The 19,418-nt window shown below is 39.8% G+C and overlaps 1 protein-coding gene across 4 annotated transcripts; it reads left to right on the top strand.

The window, feature by feature from the left end:
- The first annotated feature begins 285 nt into the window (after positions 1-285).
- Positions 286-18,660, top strand: LOC141966268 (actin, alpha skeletal muscle B-like). 4 transcript variants are annotated; one of them, XM_074918740.1, is made up of 9 exons: positions 286-512; positions 3,163-3,324; positions 4,885-5,013; positions 9,193-9,303; positions 11,897-11,981; positions 13,967-14,128; positions 14,687-14,878; positions 16,259-16,440; positions 17,608-18,660. In XM_074918740.1, exons 2-9 carry the CDS (start codon positions 3,196-3,198, stop codon positions 17,749-17,751), a joined length of 1,134 nt encoding a protein of 377 aa, XP_074774841.1. In that variant the 5' UTR covers positions 286-512; positions 3,163-3,195; the 3' UTR covers positions 17,752-18,660. The 4 variants fall into 4 exon arrangements, with proteins under 4 accessions (XP_074774841.1, XP_074774843.1, XP_074774840.1 ...); XM_074918742.1 differs by lacking the exon at positions 286-512 and adding an exon at positions 533-672; XM_074918739.1 differs by lacking the exon at positions 286-512 and adding an exon at positions 2,594-2,732.
- Positions 18,661-19,418: the final 758 nt, after the last annotated feature.

The following is a 19,418-nucleotide window of genomic DNA, read 5'->3' as shown; positions in this document are numbered from 1 at the left end:
CACCTGAGTACTGAGATAAATCAACTATTTTCAGTGTTGTACCACATAAACACACACCAGGTACAGTTGAAACAGGAATACTGCACATGGTAAGACTTTTCCCTTTCCAGCTTGAAGATGAGTGTTAACAGAATGATAATGAGCTATTCTTAGCTAACTGTGTTATAAGGAAGCAGAATGCTTTCCAGCTACAGCAGTAGATCTACGGATCCTTCCAGTCTTACTCATCTAGTGTGAGGGATTTTTTCCTTGAGGGGAGGAAACAACCCTGTTGTCATGAGGCAAGTTTACGAGTGGGAAAGGATCCAGAGATGTTAGAAATTCTGTCCTAATTTATCCAGGCTTTTGTGCTGTCACTGTGATAAGCACAAACTGGAGAAAAAAGTTTCCAAAAATGGCTTGACACGTGTAGATATTCTGTGAACTCCATTCCAGGAGCTGATATAAATGTAATGGAAGGTGAGATCATGTCATTTACAAAGAGGCTTTTACAAATCATCACCATTTCCTGCGTAAGTATTGCCCTGAGAGTTTTTTCATGTTACAGTTTATGATTTTAATGCTTCTTTCCACTTGGTCTGAGATCTTTTGGGGATTTACACACTTCTTCCTGGACTTGGATGCTGTTTGCCTCAGGCTTTGAAGGAATTCCAGTGGGTTTCCTGGTGTAAGGTAATTCAGGTTTGACTGGGTTCAATTCAGGGTTGCAGGGAAATGTGCTGTTCCTCATTGCTGGAAGGATCAGTAGGGTGCAATGAAACCTTGGTCTGTCTGAAACCTGGAAGAATGCTTCAGTAGTGCTTGCTCTGGACATCAGGCCTTATGTAGAAACCAAAGAGGAAGTTACCTGTTGATAGATCTGATGGATTTTTAGCTTTACGAACTTCACCTGACATAAGATTTCCAAATTGTGGAAATGGTTATTAAAAGTTTAAATTCAGCAGCTGGAAAGCAGTAATGTGACTCAATTAAAATTTTAAGTGCTGCTCTTTATGAGTTCATTTACCTCATAATTGAGTAATGATAAGCAAAGTAAGAGAAGTCTTTTAATAAAAATGAGAAATTAATAAATTCCAGCACTGATTTTATTAAATCAGTAATGTGCCAGTTGGCTTCTCTGGAGTCTAATCAATAGTGAGTAAAAGTGTGAACTATTGCTGCCAGTGCTCCAGTGTGCAGCTGGTTCATATCAGCTGGGGATTCCCTGTGAATTTTGTTTCTCTAAGTATGGCTGTACTGACCTTAGTTTTGCATGTAAAGCTACATATGAAGTGCCATGGGTATGAATGAATGGGAATATTTAGATTTAAACATCTTGGTCCTATCTGGCTTTAGAGCCAAGGAGTGATGCTGAGCTCACAGATCTTTGTAGTGTTTCTCTATAAAATTCTCTACTCTGAAATTCTAGTCATGTAATTTCTGATGTATATGAGTAGTTTCCTTCCATTTTACATGGATGGAGTCAGAGTCTTGGTGCACTTCTGTAATGTTGGATGCTGCGGGTAAATGTTTTACTGCATTCTAAAGCCTTTTCCTGAGGGTTTTAGAAGAAAATAACAATTCATGGCAACAGGAATGAATGTTCTAAAATATCAACCACTAAAACTAATGGTTAAACATTCCTATATTAAAGCTGTTAACAAATTCATGTGATAAAATTGTTCTGCTTTCTTATGTGAAAAAGAACCTTCCAGTCACAGGCACATCAACAAGAATTAAAAGGATTTTTCTTTTTTAAAATAATGTCATAATTTTGTATTATGCTTCCATGCTTCCATTTCACCTGTGAGCACTGGGATCAGTCACATCAGTCTTGCTTTGTAAAGCATATGGGAAAGGTCTGAACACCAGGAACTTTGTGCAGGTCAGACTTTAAAAACCAAAACTGTTTGTGTTTGTAAATCCTCAGGGACTTAGGGATTCTTGCAGGGATCCTCTGAACAGCATAAGATATTTTAAATCCTACACATAGGAGAGTGTGAATTGGTCGTGGGGCAGACCCTAAAGCTGGTGGTGGTTCTGCCACTGCTCCTGGGCTGCCTGTGCACACAGTGCTTCAGTGGAGCTGTAATGCCCTCAGAAGTCAAATACATTTTTGCATTAATCACAAAAATGGTTCTTAATCAATTTTTGCATTCTTAGGGACAAGAGCTTTGCTGGACAAGTGCTGTTTTACATTCCTTTCTCACTTCTGAAGTACCCTGCCTTACCAAGTGAAGTTGCCAGAGAAGGAAAAATAAAGCCTTTCCCTCCTCTCAACTGCCTAAAGAGGCAATCATACAGTCCTAAAAATAACCAAGGAATCCGAAACTGAAGTCTTGGTGAAATTCAGGCCCTCCCTCAGTGGGAGTTTTGCCATGAATTTCAGTGATTTCAGGACTTTGTCTGATGTGTTGGCCAACTGCTGAAGTTGAGTTGTTCCTGGGAGGTTGTGCCAGCAGCCTCTTGTTCTCTTTCCCAGAATAACCACTTTGATAAGGTATTTACCACTTACAAATATGGAATAGGTCTTGTAGTGAGCACTTCACCTTACAGAGGAGCTGTCATTTAAAAACAGTGTATGCTTTCCTGAAACTTTTGGTAGGGTTATTTTTAGCTGGTTGGTTAAGATTGATGATGACCCTCTAAGAAAAAAACAAATTTAAACATTCCACCAGGGAACAACTGCACTCTCTGAAGTAATGAATGTTCAGTGATTCTTATTTACCATCTAATTACTAACATTGTAAGTGGTAAGTGCATATATTCAATTCATTTTTAACAGAAGAAATTTCTAGAAGATAATTCAGCCTTGAAATAGATGGGGTTATGCTTGCTTAAGTCCAAGTAGAGCTGAATGTGTATCCTCTAGCTGAACTTGTGCCATGGTCACGAGGCCAATTATTAACAGAATATCACAGGACCCTTTGAGGCTACAAGCAGAGGAGATTTCCCTTTTGGAAACAAAGGCTGAATGTCCTGATTAATTTGCTTTGGTAAAACCTATTCAAGCTGAAATTTATGTGGATACTTAACGTGCCTTGTGAGATCGGGGCTTTAGCATAGACTTTGGTGTTTAGGTTTATTCTTTTCCAAAATTATTATTTTTACAGCAGTTCGCTCTGTAAATGATGAAGAGTTGCTTCTGTCCTATTCTCTTCCATCTCTTCCCCCCACCCCCAGATTATTGTTTTGCAGCCAAAATTGTGAGGTACTATGTGTGACGATGATGAAACCACTGCCCTCGTATGTGACAATGGTTCTGGGCTTTGCAAAGCTGGGTTTGCAGGAGATGATGCTCCAAGAGCTGTATTTCCATCCATCGTTGGACGTCCTCGACATCAGGTCAGTTGGTACCAAAATGGAAGTGCTGTCTGGTTTGGGTGGTTGTTGTGGGTTGGTTTGGGGTTTTGGGGGGTTTTTTTTAGACTTAGACATGGCAGTGAGAAAGCATCAGACTTATTCACTTGAAGCTCCCATCAGCATTTGTAGGAGTTTAGCTTAACTGGAGGATTGAGTTGCATGTCTTTATTCCTGTGAGGTAAATGTCTTCATCCTTTGGAAAAGGTGATCTTAAGCCATAAAATGTTGACTATAGAAGAACACGAGTGTTTTAATGATATGAAGGTGTCTTATGAGAAAAAAAAAAATCAACTTGTTGGATATTTGCTGTATAACTAGAAAGCAAAAAAATAGGCAGAACACTGCTGACACAAGAAACCAAATGAATAGCAGCGATGAGTTGCTTTTCTTGTTTCATTAAGCAGCAGTATGGCCCAACAAACTTCCAAAAAAGGTCTCTATCGCATCACTTTATCAACTCAAACAGGACTGCGAAGGATAAATGTGACTTTTCTTGACCTTGAAAAGAGTCTTTCTGCTTTACTACTTTTCTAACAGTTCCTTTATAACTAGAAGATGCAGGCTTTTGTTAATTTTATTAATATCTGAGTCAGATTTTAATTTTCTCCACTGTTAAAACCCCTCCCTGAAGATCTGTGTGTTCTCTTTCTGAGCTATATAAGCCTGGTTTGTTAGTCAGAAAATACGAAACATCTTCAGGAATGCATTTTTAACATCTCTATGAATTGTTGAAGTTAAATATCAGTTGCTGAAAATGTCCATTCTTCAACCTCTCAAATTGTTCATTGTCCTTTGACATGTAATTTTGCACAGTTAATCAGCTCAGCAGCAGTATTAACGAATCCATGGAATTAATGTATCCATGAGAAAAATATTTTTATGCTAGTATATTAAATATTTTTATGTTAGTATATTATTTGGGACAACTGTGATAGGTAGGCTTCCTAATGCAAACATGACAACCTTAGTAAAACTATTATTTAATAAGTGAGTTTTCTTTTAGAAAATCTGTTTGTTTTATATAAATTAATGCTTTTTTTTCCAAATGTGTATTTTTCAAAACCATTTCGCTTCCAGCAAGGGGCAATCTCACTGTTTCAAGGCAGTAGTGGAACTGCCTAGACAGAAGCGCAACCAAATATATAGAGTACATCTAGGGATATTGTATCTTTTTCACCTATAATTCCTTCCCTTTATTCCTATGTGCAATGACAAAGGACCTCCTTGTGGGAGAACCGTGAGTTTGCTGTGGCCTGCCTTGGCTGAGCCCCTGCATGGGCATTAATTGCACCAAGTGTGAGATACCTACCTACCCACCTTCCTTCCTTACTTACTTTTGGAAGCCACCTTGCTCTTCCTCATGGGTTTAAAGAGGGAGTTAGGAGGTGGTTACTGATAAATTCACATTTTAGTTCTTTGCACGCTTTGGGGGTACATTCTGGAACAGCATTAGCGGGTGTAGTATTTCATGTGAAGTTTGACCTTAAGAATTATGTTCTGCCTCTAATTTGTGCACTGATATTAGAATAATATATTTTGCAGGGTGTTATGGTTGGAATGGGTCAAAAAGACAGCTATGTAGGGGATGAAGCACAAAGTAAAAGAGGGATCCTGACGCTGAAGTATCCCATTGAGCATGGAATTATCACTAACTGGGATGACATGGAAAAGGTGGGTGTTTATTTTTAATGTAATCTTGTTGAGGCGTCATCTCATCCAAGACATACAATTTGCTGTTAACGTTCTTTCAAACCAAAGGGAAAATCCTTGAAGAATTTGTCATCGCAGTGTGGGTAAATGGATAGTGGATAGCACAGTGTGCTAGCGCAGGAGTTGCTCAGGTCTTGGCACTTCTAGAGTTACTTTTAAAGCATAAATGCTTATTACTCATCAGATTTGACAGTATGTGATAAAAGTATTTTATGCTTTATACCTACTCTTTTTGGTTTTGGAAGTTCATACTGGGGCAGAAAGTTTGATAATAGTAGAAAGTAGCTAAAAAAAAAAAAAAGGTTGTGATTCATCAGAGATCAATCAGAGCTATTAAAGTTACGTTACTGAAGTTGGGAACAGAAACTGGGGTGGAGTTTCATGTAGTCAAGTCCTTAATACCTGCCTACATGAACAAGATGGTAGGTGATGCCCACATCTTATTGCATGTGACAATCTCATATTGCATGTGACATTCTCACTGTCAGTTAAAGAGGAAAAGACAGATTGGGGCTTCCTATGCCTATACTAATTCTTTGAGAGTGTGATTTTATTTTTTCTCCTGAAGCCTGTTTTTCTGTTGCTAGTTGCACCTAGCTTTTAAAGTCTGGATGGTGAGAAGGTGTCTTTATTCCCAATCAAGCCTGACTTCCTTGGCATGTGGTCAGTGCAATGACCTCTGTGAAATGCCCGCTTAAGGATGCCCCAGACCAGGCGCAGGTGATGAGGTGCACTCATGGCAGTTGCTGGAGAGGCAGGAGGAGTCCTAAGGGCACTCTCACTCTAATACCTCTGCTAAATATCTCTGATGTCTTGGATTCCAGGAAGTATCTGAGTCTATATGTGGCAATATTGTACCACTTCTTTAAAGACAGGGTTGCAGTTCAGTCCCTTGTCACGTCCAGGTGGAACGGTGTGGGAAGGAAACTCCAGAAGCAAATGCTTCTAGTAATATTTTCCTGTGGAAAACACTGCTGAAAGGAAGACATGGGGCTGGTGGTGGTCTGTGCTCACGCTTGCTGGGAGGAGGTGTATAACCTGTAATACATGTATCTAAAGTCAATTATTGAGGCATATTCATGAACCCAAATTGGTAAGCACAGACCGTTCCAGATGAACAGACCAAAGCCGATACAGGAGCAATGGGAGTTCCTCAGTTCGTATTAGGAAATAAATTGCCCACCTACTCCTCTAGATGGAAGCATAGCATTTGCATTTCATTATTGCACTGCTTGCTGGGTGGACACCTTGCTCTGTGCAGTGTAGAAAGTCTACCTCATGCATCTCATTATGTTGTTCTTCCTGATAATTTTCTTGCTGTCTGCATTCAGCAAGAAATTATATTTCCATGTAGGAAAAAAAAAAATTAAAAATTGGAGGTCACTATTTTATATCTGATCTTTGCATCTGGAGATTGTCCTGTGTGTCCCACATACTGGTATGTGTTCTTTCTCTGTGTAATGCTGGATGCTAGAGCAGACTGTCTAAAATCTTGTTACCAAAAGGAATTAGAGAAGATAAAAAAAGGTGGCATGTGCTTTACTGTAGTGTAATATTATGGCTAGATGGATTCTTTTGTAGGATATAATGTGGTGGAGGCTTCAGGCAGTGCAGTAACTGAAATAATGGTCAGATGCTATACGGGTTCTTGTAGGCTGAACTTTTCTTCTCTTTGTTACTTAAATGAATTAAGGAATTACTGGTGGAAGTGGGTCCCTAGCTCAAATTTACCACCTTCTGATGGACAGCTTGCAACATGCAGTAGCGGGTGGCAGTGGTGCCCCGACACTGAGTTGTGCTTGGACATCTTGCTGAGCCCAGGAGCAGAGTGGGACAGAAAGTGGAGGCTGCTTTCAAGTGAAGGAGCAGTGAGCAACAAATAGAAAAAAGAAGCAGGAGAGAAAGGCAGCGGTAGGGAAGAGACAAGCAACAGCATTGCTAACTCTTGTGATTATTGCAAATAAGAAAAAAAGTTTTGGTTTATTTTGGGTTTTTTTAATATATGGGCTTCCCTGATTCAGTCATGTATCTGAACTTCCCCTGAAGCTCTGTAACGCACACGTGTGCGCACACTCTGCTGGCTGAGAGAAGATCTAAAATGCAATTCTAAAGTTTTGATGCTGAGGGAGTATCTTTTGTATATGGATATACATTTTTCCTTCCCAAAACTTTTAAAATCAGTCGCATGATTTTGATCCAAACCACAAATTTATTTCTAATCCTTGGCAATAATACTACCAAAAGCATCATAATATAGAAGAAACAAGAGAACTACTTGGTAACATGCCAAAAAGGCATAATAGTGCAGTGCCCCCCTGCCATTACAAAAAGAGGGGGGTCACCAAAAGATTAGGCTGATGTGCACGTGTGTGAGAGAAAGTGGAGGAAGTGAGAGCGAGGATGCCACAGGACGCGCAGACACTCGTGTGAATGGAGGAGGAGAACACGTAGGCGATGAAATGAAGCATTCTTCTTCCCTGTGCTTCAGTTCACAATATTCAAATTGGGACTGCTTTTTTTTCCACTGGATAATAATACAGGGCATTGTACAGCGCTGTTAATTTGTTCACAGCAACTGACCTGACAATGTATGGGAGGGAAAACGTTGGGATGGAGTGTTTTCTGGCTCTGGTGACTATGTAAATGTTTAATTTAAGTGTTGGAATAATTCTGCCTCACTAATTTCTCTTTCCTATTGTGCTTGCTGCTTACATTTAATTCTCATGACCTAGAAATCCAGCGTTGAACTATTTTTGTTTCTTGTAGAATACCATTATCCATTAACATTATGGTTATCATTAGGTCAGATCTAATGGGCTGTACAGAGCCTAATTGTGCCTGGTTTTGATGAAAAAACCTGCAAACTGCCTGAAGTTTAGGCAGGGTCCTGCTTTATGAGTCCGGGTTTGTTCCTTACTGCTGAAATCACCAGTACTTTGTTAATTCTCTAAACACTGAGGTTTCCTTTTCTTCGTGTAGTTCTTTTCTGTCTGAAATGGTAGTCTTTTTCTTCTTATAGCTACTTTGTGTATTTTTTTAAACCTTTATATGATTACTTTGTTTTATTCAACCTCTCCATGTATTTGTGTTCTAAGCCTACATATGGAAGATGGCCTGACATCCCAAGTCCCAGTTCTGGAAACATCTGGTTTTTTAATTTTAGGGGACTGAGAGGGAATTGAAATGTTTATTTTTTAGGGCTGATAATTTGCTTAATGAGTAATTCTAGCTCTGGATGCTGTTGACTTTGTAGATGCTTCAAATTTAGAGATATTTTTTCCAATTAAGTTCATTTTGGAGCATAGTAATATTTGTTTCTAGGTTATTAATCAAATAAACTCACCCATAAAACTATCCTGATGTTTTGTGCTCAGAAATAAGCTTGGATCAGGCAAAGCTAAGCTAAAAAGAGAAGGGAAAAAAGGAAAAAAATAAATATGGGTAGGAAAGAATTAAATTATAAGTATTTCATTATGTTACTGAACAGTCTGTCTTTGAGTTGGCATCAAGAAAAAAATCCCTTCAGTTCCTCACAGCTGTAGTCCTCAGACAATCAAATCCAGCATCATTTGATACAGGTAGAACCTTCCAACATGAAAAACATACTGCAGGACTTTACGGACTAAGGAATTTAGTTACTTTATAGTAAATGAGAGTTTGATTCTGGATTTACTGCATGAAATATCTGTGGCATAAAGGGCCTTTTATGGAAATAATTAGATTCCTAAAGACCATCTGGGCAGTGACTTGCAGCTGGATCAGTCTCCAGGTAGTCTGGAGTGGAGAAGTCTTTCCAGGTCCAACAGTTCAGTGCTTGGCTCAGCTTCTGTATGGGGGCACTGGAGTGGGAACTAACCAGTGCCCCTGTTCAGAGAGAGTGATCTGTGCTCTGTTTAGGGAATCCTAACTGGAAGGACTCCGTTGTGCAGGTTATTCTTGTTACAGTAGAAACCCAATGGTTTTGATTCTAAAATAGAGTTGAAGTTGGCAGATTCACTCTTGTGTGCTTTCAATCTATTTTAATGTCTGTTTAAAAAAAGATAAATTGCTCAGACTGTATTTGAAAAGCTTTCTGTGTAGCTCTGTGGACAGAAGAAACAATTTTCAAAACACTTTCCTAAAGTGATTTTAAATTTTTAGATTTGGCATCATTCTTTCTACAACGAACTCCGGGTTGCGCCAGAGGAACACCCCGTCCTGCTGACTGAGGCCCCTTTGAATCCCAAGGCCAACCGTGAAAAAATGACTCAGGTAATTGTCTGAATGTTGTGCTGCATATTTGTTTCTGTATGGAAGCAGCTAAAAGTATAAATAGTCCTGAGTATTCTTAATCTGGGAGGTAACTCCTTCAGGTTAGTGTGGGTTAGTATGCTGGCTAAGCCATGGTGAGAGAGCAAAAGTTTCTGCTGCTCACACAAGTTCTCTGGATGGCCCTAAAATATTTCATACTTGTGTGTGGCAGTGAGATATATGGAACTAGTCTTTTAAAAGCTTGAAGTAATTTTCTTTGTTCACAAGACTCTGTGTGCTCAGTTATGTAAGTGGGGAAGCTGGATGCTAATGTGGCTTCTGATGCTGAGTTTTGGTGTGTAGATGATGGCCTGGGATTAGTGTGATTATTTTTTTTTTTTTTTGGGGGGGGGGGGGGGGGGGAGGGTGGGGCTAGAGTTATGAGTCATTCATGTATTGAAGTCTGAGGTTTGCAACTCTGTAACGTGGGTCACATACCAGCAGAATCACACTTCTGTGTGAGTTTTGGATCAGTGACATCTTTCACGTGCCTACCTCTGGCTACCAAGATTGCTCAGCTTGTAGTAGCCAACTCTTCAGCTTGTACTGTACCAGCTTCTGCTTTCTACCCTGAAGACTATCACTTTATCAACGTTTCTGCATCAGAGAAAATTCTAGTTATCATATCAGAATTGCATGGTATTTTTTGGAATATTTAAATAAAGACGCTTGAAGGACATCATGCTTTTGAAGCTCCCAACTGGAGCACCTCTTCAGGGTTCAGGGAAAAAGTTCAAAAACTGGAATGTTTGTGCTACCTTGGGAAAGTGAGTTATCTGAAGCATTCAAACTTAAGTGATGCTTTGCTAAACGTTTCTGCCTGTGACATACCTAGTCTGATTTAGCAAACTCAGATCAGAAACAGAAGTTGAACTCTTAAGTATGTTAGAGCAGCCTTCTGGCGAAAAGTCTGCATTATAAATTTAGCCAGTGAGGTAAGCAGAAGTAAATGTGATTTAAATACAGATATAGGTATAAAATCACCTGGGAAAATTAGATGTGGCTGTGCACTTCCCTTAGTGCCCACTTTTGGCATATATTTAATAGGAAGATTATGCATCAATTTAGCAAGAGTGTAAATAAACTAATTAAATAGTGGGCTTGACAGCATGCATTACTGGGAGATAATACAACTGGGAGATAATAAACAACAACAGACGATAAGAAAAACCTAGTTTATAACAACCAGGAGGTGTGGTTCCTACAGTAGACATGTCTAAGACTGTTTCTCTGTCGTTATACTGTAATGATAAATCCTGTTTTCAAGATTGTTTGAAGGCTTATTGTTTATTACTGATTACATTAAATTCATTCCATTAATTAACTATGAAATATCAGTAATTTGTGTATTCTTTAATGGAAAGCGTACTTTTCATTAAAAGTAGACTTCATTGGCAAAGGTATTAGCTTATGAAATCCAAAGCTTCAGTTTAACCCCGCCAATGTCAGCGGCTCTGATGGGTACAGTGGTGATGGTTGGGTCACCATCCCTGGAGGTGTTTTCAAGATATGTCGATATGGTGCTTAGGGACATAGCTTAGGGGTGGACTTGGCAGTGTTAGGTTTATGATTGTACTCAGTGATTTTGAGGATGTTTACCAACATAAAGGATTCTATGAAACGTTGTCCCAGCAGCACCACTAGTGATGGGGTAGCCCTGCCTAGGGTAAGGGGCATTGCTTTAAGACAGGATACAGCACGTTATCCAGAGTGTGTTAGTTCACTGGGTGCCCTTAATGGTTTTCCTTTGCAGAGCAATAGTGGAAGTCCAGCTGGAAACAAATGCTATTCCTTCTGCTCAGATAAAATTGCAATGTATCTGACACAGGAGATGGAAAGAGCAGGAGCTTGTTAGGGTGGAGGAGGTGTGGGGTGAGACAAGAGAATACAACTAAGGTCACCATGAAGAGAAAAGATAAACTGTTGTTTGCTGGGGAGGCAGAATGAGATGTAATGGGTTTAAACTAGACCAAGTAAGATTTTAGCCGGTCATCAGTAAAACCCTGATCATAGTAAGTATAGTGTATCACTAGATTTGTTTGCTGGAGGAATTTCTGAGACAGAACCAAAGCTGTGTCAGGAATGACTCTTTTTTTCTTGAGATGGGAATGGACAGATTATTCCTTGTGGCTTCTTCCATCTGTGTCTTTTAGAAATTTTTTATATGTGTGTGCATGTGTGTATATGTATATATATATATATAAATAAAAAACCTTACATTGCTGCAGTGTTGCAGTCCTGTCATCAGGGTGAAAAAGTTATCCCAAGGTGTCATCTTCAGTTAGTATTATCAGTAAAATCTCACCTAGTCTGACATTAATAGAAAGATATCTACTGACTTCTGTGGGGTTTTTTTGTTTGTTTTGTTTTGTTTTTTTAAAATTAGATCCAAAAAAATCCATAGCCTGCTATTCACAGAAGAACCATGGCTCAGGAGGAGACACAAGAGTAGTAACTGGCAATATTCATTTAAAAAAGTAAAAAAAAAAATGCTCTCTCTTCAGATACTCTTTAAGTGTAGACCCTAAAAGGTTTTCAAATTCTTAAATTTCAGATTATGTTTGAGACGTTCAATGTGCCAGCGATGTATGTGGCAATTCAGGCAGTGCTGTCTCTGTATGCATCTGGAAGAACGACAGGTGAGTCTCTTTGGGAGTTGTATTTCCACCTGGCCCTCCCTTGCGGAGGTGTTTGCACACACGCACATCCACAGGTGTATGTTGGCTATGACACACCAGCTGTGTGTTAACAAGAACTGGTAGCCATATGGGCACTGAGTACTTCCAACCATGCTGTGCAAGTACATCTCTTGTTTTCAACTTCACGGCAGGTATTGGTGTAGATTTATGACTTTCTGCTTCAAAAGCTCAACTGACTGGCTCAGCTTCTGCACTTGGGCCACAACAACCCCCAACAGCACTACAGACCCGGGGAGGAGTGGCCAGTCAGAGAGGGACCTGGGGGTATTGATTGCCAGCTGGTTGAACAGGAGCCAGCAGTGTGACCAGGTGACCAAGAAGGCCAATGACATCCTGGCTTGTATCAGCAATAGCGTGGCCAGCAGGGACAGGGAAGGGATCTTACCCCTGCACTCGGCTCTGGTGAGGCCGCCCCTCGATGACTGAGTTCAGTTTTGGGCCCCTCACTACAAAAAGGCCATTGAATGACTCGAGCGTGTCCAGAGAAGGGCAACGGAGCTGGGGCAGGGTCTGGAGCACAGGTCTGCTGGGGAGCGGCTGGGGGAACTGGGGGGGGTTTAGTCTGGAGAAGAGGAGGCTGAGGGGAGACCTCATGGCCCTCTACAGCTCCCTGAAAGGAGGGAGCAGAGAGGGGGGATGAGTCTCTTGAACCAAGGAACAAGGGACAGGACCAGAGGGAATGGCCTCAAGCTGCCCAGGGCAGGGTCAGGCTGGCTCTGAGGAAGGATTTCTGTGCAGAAGGGGCTGTTGGGCGTTGGAATGGGCTGCCCAGGGCAGGGGGGAGTCCCCATCCCTGAAGGGGTTGAAGAGTCGGGTTGACCCAGCGCTGAGGGATCTGGTGGAGTTGGGAACGGTCAGTGTGAGGTGCGTGGTCAGACTGGATGATCAGGGTCTTTTCCAACCCAGATGATTCTGTGGTTTTGTGTAACTACATGGACAGATGAAAGATGATGCAGTTTGATACTGCCCCTAATTGCACAGCATAGAGAAGAGGCTGTATCTCAACCGTGGGTTTGGAACAATCTTAGTTTCTTCTTGCTCTAGACCTACCTCTATTGTTAAGCTCCATTCCCAGTAGCAAAAAACCCACTCAGCCATTCAGTAGCTAAATGAAAATATTTCATTTAAATGTTGAATTTCAATCACCTAATGATGTCTGCTGTTAAGCGATCATTAGAATTATCATGGAAGTCTCTTCTTATTGCCATTTAGAGTCTGATCAAGCATTGAGACAATAAATTACTTCTTAGCAAATGTGAGTCTTCATATACTTTGAAAAAAATTAAAATACCATCTGTCTTCATAGCCTGATGCCACAATAAAAATTTGTACAAAAAGATCGCCAGCTTACAGGAATTACAGTTGTCATAAATGCTTGTTTTATGTTTAAAATTCAACTATTTGTTATTCGTGTTTGGTATCAGAAATGCTTTATTCATTTTGAGGGGAAAAAATATACTTCATTACCTATCCAAAAATAAAAGTAACGTGGCTGTGCACAGATAAACTGTCATTATATTTTCCCCAATAGGGTGGTTTATTTTAATGGCAGATTTGGATTTTTAATTTTATAGGTAGATTTTTATTTACAGTTTGTATATTAGATTTGTAAAGTGCTTGGGGTTGTCTGAAATGAAAGCCTCTGCGTCCATTTAAAGTCATTATTCCTAACATCCGTTCAGCAAGAACGATGCAATCAAATTGCTGAATGTAACGTGTCCTTTTTCCTCAAATGCAGTTTGCTGCTTAGTTTGTGCTAACGATTTTTTCTCACATGAGCAACTCTTTAGTTATAGGAATGACAGAAGCAATTGCCATGTGAGCAGCTTTATTTGTTGTTGTGTGTTTCAGGTGAGAATATGGAGTATGTGGAGAGGGGGTATCAGTGGGAAATAACCAGCTTCTCCTATTCTTTCACTTTCTAGGAATAGTTTTGGATTCCGGGGATGGTGTCACACACAATGTGCCTATCTATGAGGGCTATGCCCTGCCCCATGCCATTATGAGACTTGATCTGGCAGGCAGAGACCTGACTGACTATCTCATGAAAATTCTTACAGAGAGAGGCTACTCTTTTGTCACCACGGGTAATGAGCTGTGCTCTGAATGTGTTTTGCATACGTTTGCTCTGTTAGTTGTCTTAGGATGCAGGAAGTATGTACCTGGTGAGATGCATCAAAAACCCTATCACTAGGTTGGCCAAGGAAAACCAGTTCATGTTGGCTAACAGGATTCTCCTGACTTTGGCTTTCGGCTTATATGTTGAGCATCAAGCACAAGGATGCCACCTCATTAGGAAATCCTAAGTCAACTGGCAAATTCAATAGGTTGTTGTGTTTGATCATACCTCTTCCACAGACAGAGTAACAAAGTTAGTAGCTGGTGATGGATAAACCTCTGGAGTCAAGGTTTTGTGACATAAACATGTAAACGTTCCTCTTTACAGTATTCTCTAGTACGGTATATCTTGTATGTGCTGATGAGGGAAATTTGGTAATGTAAAGGGAAAGTAATGCTGAGACAACAGAGAGATCAGAATCCAATGAACTGTACAACCATCATGAACTCAGAGAAATACTCATGAGAAAATCTGTGTTTTCGCTGTCATACTGTATGTTGATTAAAACCTTCTTGGCTGTCTGCAGCCGAACGAGAGATTGTGAGAGACATCAAGGAGAAGCTTTGTTACGTGGCTTTGGATTTTGAAAACGAAATGGCAACTGCTGCTTCCTCCTCTTCTCTTGAAAAGAGCTATGAGCTTCCTGATGGACAAGTCATCACCATTGGAAATGAACGGTTCCGATGCCCAGAAACTCTCTTCCAGCCATCCTTCATAGGTGAGACAGGAGTGTTCTTTCTAGGGAATTGACAGAGAATGAAAAGAATTTCTTAGAAAGTGTAGACAACCTTCAGCTGTAGGAACTGAGGTGTTTATTCTCTAATGACCTTAGAAACAGGCAGCTTCTATTGATTTAATCAGCTCTTTAGAAGCTATGAACGCTGCTGCTACAGCTGCTGGACAAAAAGATGCCTGTCACTTAGAAATACCCGAATCCTGAGATGATTTGCAACCTCTTGTAAGTGCAGTAGAGTTTTGAAGGATAGAGTGCTTTCAGAAGATCATGCTTTTTATCTTGACTGCTTATGTGTTTTTTTTAATTTAGATATTGCTTCTGTTTTCATTATTCTATTCTATTAATCTGTAATCATACAAGATCAAATTGTACACTATTTTGCAGTATTTTTAACTGTAGTGTTAAAATTCCCATGTTATCCAGTGGATGACTGACACTTTATGTGGTAGCTTGTACTGCCCTCACAAATTTCCTACTTTCTACTTAAATTCCACTCTTGAGGTCTGAGCAAAATGGCTGCAGGCAGTTTGGCACGATTTCCATTAAACTAAATGGTGAAGCTAGCTATGTTTTTATGTAGAAAGGAAACTATTCAAGCATTAATATAGCTCCAAGTTCTGTATTTGAACATCAGCAGGAGTGATGTTCACATGTTCTGTATTTGAACATCAGCAGGAGAAATTCTCTTTAGTAGCTAGAGGGATTTGGCTGCCAGAAGTATATCAGGGATCAGAGTTGGTGCTCAACAACGGTCAGTATCAGAAAGATAGGAATGGAAATGGATTTCCTGGATCACAGATCTTTGTTAAAATGTGTTAAGTCTAGTAATTACGGCCCTGGGAACACAGTTTGGACTTTATCTGGTCTGTTCCTTTTCTTTACCAAAATATAGTACCATAAGTTAACTTCACTGCACTGGCATTCAAATTAAACCAACATCTCAAAAGCAAGGCAGCTCACTGAAATGCCAGGTGGGCTTCTAGTTCTAGCTAACAGCATCATAGAACACTGTAAAAATGTAAAAGTATTGCAGTAATACCTCATTTAAAATTTTTCCTTAAATAATGGTTTTTGTTTTTTTTTTTTTTTTTTTACTTGAAGTAAAAAACACAGTATGAAGTCATAATTGGGATCTTTCTTCCTCCCCAAAGTGTATTTTGCTTGTGTAATTACTATGCTGAGATGACAGAGAAAGTGAGGAGTATGTCCGGTCTTTCTCCTTCTCCTAAGCATCACACAGCTTTTTTTCCTGGAGTTTCCTTAAGGGAGACAGCTTGGACTAGTGAGCCTTCCTTTCATTTTAACAGTAAGAAAAAGAAGGGGACAAAGAGAAATAATATGTTGAAACTTCTTTCCTCTCAGGGATGGAGTCTGCAGGTATCCACGAAACCACTTACAACAGTATTATGAAATGTGATATTGACATCCGTAAGGATCTCTATGCTAATAACGTCCTCTCTGGAGGAACCACGATGTATCCTGGGATTGGCGATCGCATGCAGAAAGAGATTACATCTTTGGCTCCAAGTACTATGAAGATTAAGGTAATTTTGAACACCTGCACTTAAAAAGAAGCTTTTGTTGGAAAGTTAGATCTTACATACAAATGAAAATGTCAGCAAGGGAATGTCCAGGTCTTGCATGCCAAGTCCTGATGTTAGGAGAGCCTCAGACATCATGCTTAATTAATAGCTCTCTTCCTCCTGCCAGCTAAAGCAGAGTTAAAAGAGGGATTTGAGAGGTACTGGAATAAAAATGGTGGCTGAAGCCATGTGAGGTGATGAGGTCATTTCAAGAAAATGTGAAACAGTTAAGGAAGAGAGTCCTGTGGGATTCCCAGTGAAATAGGGCTATGAGGGCAAGAAAGGCTTCTTGAAAGACACCACAGGACAAGAGAGGTAGGGATGAACCTGGAGAAGATGGAGCTGTAAATTCTAAAGGGGGCATGAACCACTTGAGAAGATACCAAGAATAGTATAGTCTTTAAGGCTTAGCTATCACTGAAGGTCATCAGTGAAAAAGGTGAAAGAATAAATCCAAAATCCAAGTAGCTTGCAAAGTCTGCAGCTTGTTAGCTATTTGAAAGGGCCCTCTTGGCTTGGACTGAAGACAATATGTGGTGAAACAGAGAGGTCCTTTTTATAAAGCAGCAGAGGCCATGCTGAACGGGCATGACACAGAGCATGGCAGCAATGGAAACAGGAGCACGCAGAAGCAGGGGTGCAGCTGGTGTATTTTAACAGTGCAGTGGCTAAGGGGGGTGTCTTCTAGCCCTACATCTAGTGCTTCTAGATACTCAGTGCCAGTGTATCTCTTGTTTTTTTATGTAAAAGAATTTATCCTTTAAAAAAATGCTCAGACCATTCTGTGTAGTGTTGTCCCAGTGGTCTTTATTAACAACAAAATTAGGTTAGTGTTTCAAAAAATTAATTGTCTTTAATCTACATTTATAATTTTTTGATAGGTGTGTTATGGGCCCTCTGCAGATATCTCACAGGTGGCCATATTTGCTCTTAGTAACACTATAGCTTCTCTGTTGGTTTGAGGTAGAAGACGATATATAACAGCCTCTCAACCTCTTAGGTGCTTTACTTCATTGGTGTTGTGCTCCTGTGATGAAAAGACTTTCACCTAGTTATTTCATCCAAAGAAACATTTACTGTGTTATTTGCTTTTCACTTTATTTACAACAGATTGCACTTCTCTTCTAGATGATTGCACCACCAGAACGTAAATACTCTGTCTGGATTGGGGGTTCAATATTGGCATCTCTGTCCACTTTTCAGCAAATGTGGATCAGTAAAGATGAATATGAGGAAGCTGGCCCCTCTATTGTCCATCGCAAGTGCTTTTGAATACCTCCATCGTGGACTGTCAGTGATAAGTAGTGCTGTTTTCTCTACACATCACCTGCCCTCATTCACCTCTGACAGTGGTTTGGTTTTCTTCCACATGTTAAAAAAATACACTGGATGGATGTCATATGAATTAGCAAATTACTTCTAATTTTTGATTCTAAAATGAGACTAACATTTCCAAGATTAAGAGCAGTAGTTGTACTATACATTTTTATAGACCCCCCTTGCCCTGTGTTTGTGAGCGTTGTGCTGCCACCCGGGAGGTGTGAGACCAGTGCTGCTCTGTGTTAGTCAGTGCTCATTGGTGGTATGCCTGGAGAATGCACATAAGGGATTCTTTCAAACTCAAACATAATGCAAGATTTAAGTACCAGAGAGGGCTTCTTTTATGCAGTTAAGTGGTACACAGGGTTCTTCTAAGGGGGGTTTATTTTACTGAGGATAAACAGATTTGTGTGCACACAGGCACCAGCCCTTTCCGCAGAGCCGGTATGGATGACTTTCCTTGGCATCCACAACTGTTTGTCTCCCTGTGACCACCACTCCCTATCAGTAAGGAGCTTCAGCAAGCTACAGTGCTTCTGAACTTAAATGGTATTGGATGTATTACTGCTTTCTTCATCTCTCTTCCTAAGCAGTTAACTGATGTTTCATTTGCTTTTGCTATATATGTGCTATGCTAAGCTAAGCTAATGATTACAGAGTAAATAATAACCTTTTGAATATGTCACTGAAATACTCTGGGTTTAATGGATCAATAAAAGTGTAATTACCCATGTAAGGCTGCTGTGGCTTACATTAATTTCATAGTGAGTAGTTTATCTGTTAAAGATAAAATAATAATTACTGATTTATATTTTAACTTTATTATGAAAAAGGTTTAATTCCTTCTGAGTTTTCTAGCTAAGCAATTTTTAAATGAAAACAGAACTGTTTCACAGTTTCTATTTAAAAAAAAAAAATTAAAAAATTCTTGGATGCCAAATTTTCATAATGTTCTGTATAAAGCTTAGAGTCAGCTATGAAGATTTTACTGTTTCAGATCTAGGCAAGTGTGTTCTAGATGCCGTAGATGTTGAATTGATGTGATGTCAGGCTTGATGTGCATTTCATGATTTAAATCAAACCTGTCAAGTTCTTGCCAGTAAACACAATATTCTTTCCAAAGATGGTGAAATGATATGAGTTGGATTTATGGACTTCTGGAAGTGCATCTAGGAGATGTTTTAAAGAATCTTCTTACTACTGCGAGTTCCAACTCAGGGTGATCTCACTTCCTTATCCAAGGAAGGTCTCTTAATGGTAAAAGCTGAAAGAGCTGTAAGGGAAGGATTTTTCAAAGGTTTTTTGTGGCTGGCGCTACCTAATAAGCATGAGATTGATCTTACCTTCATTCCCACTTTTGGACAGCAGTCAGCTCAAATTGCCAGTATCCATGTCTTCTCAAGCAAACGTAAATCATTGCAGATTTCTCAGCGTCTGAATGAATTTTACTTTATTATCTTGGTCTCAGCTTATATGATTGCTTGCTGCTTTAGTTGATAATAAATCACCTTACATATAGGAATAGCACTGTTACCTGGCCTTATTGCCTGCCTAAGAAACATGACTTACAAGAGGTCAAGATTAGAAAGTATGTGTGATGTTCAAGAGCGTAAACCCTA

Source organism: Athene noctua, chromosome 14 (genome assembly GCF_965140245.1).
Source record: "Athene noctua chromosome 14, bAthNoc1.hap1.1, whole genome shotgun sequence".
Taxonomy (NCBI): Eukaryota; Metazoa; Chordata; class Aves; order Strigiformes; family Strigidae; genus Athene; species Athene noctua.
This window is presented reverse-complemented; position numbering and strand designations above follow the sequence as displayed.

Excerpts from the sequence above, each read along its gene's own strand:
- LOC141966268 (XM_074918740.1), top strand. The coding sequence starts at position 3,196 with ATGTGTGACGATGATGAAACCACTGCCCTCGTATGTGACAATGGTTCT. Across the intron at positions 5,014-9,192 it reads ACTGGGATGACATGGAAAAG|ATTTGGCATCATTCTTTCTA; the intron begins GTGGGTGTTTAT and ends TTAAATTTTTAG. Across the intron at positions 14,129-14,686 it reads CTACTCTTTTGTCACCACGG|CCGAACGAGAGATTGTGAGA; the intron begins GTAATGAGCTGT and ends GGCTGTCTGCAG.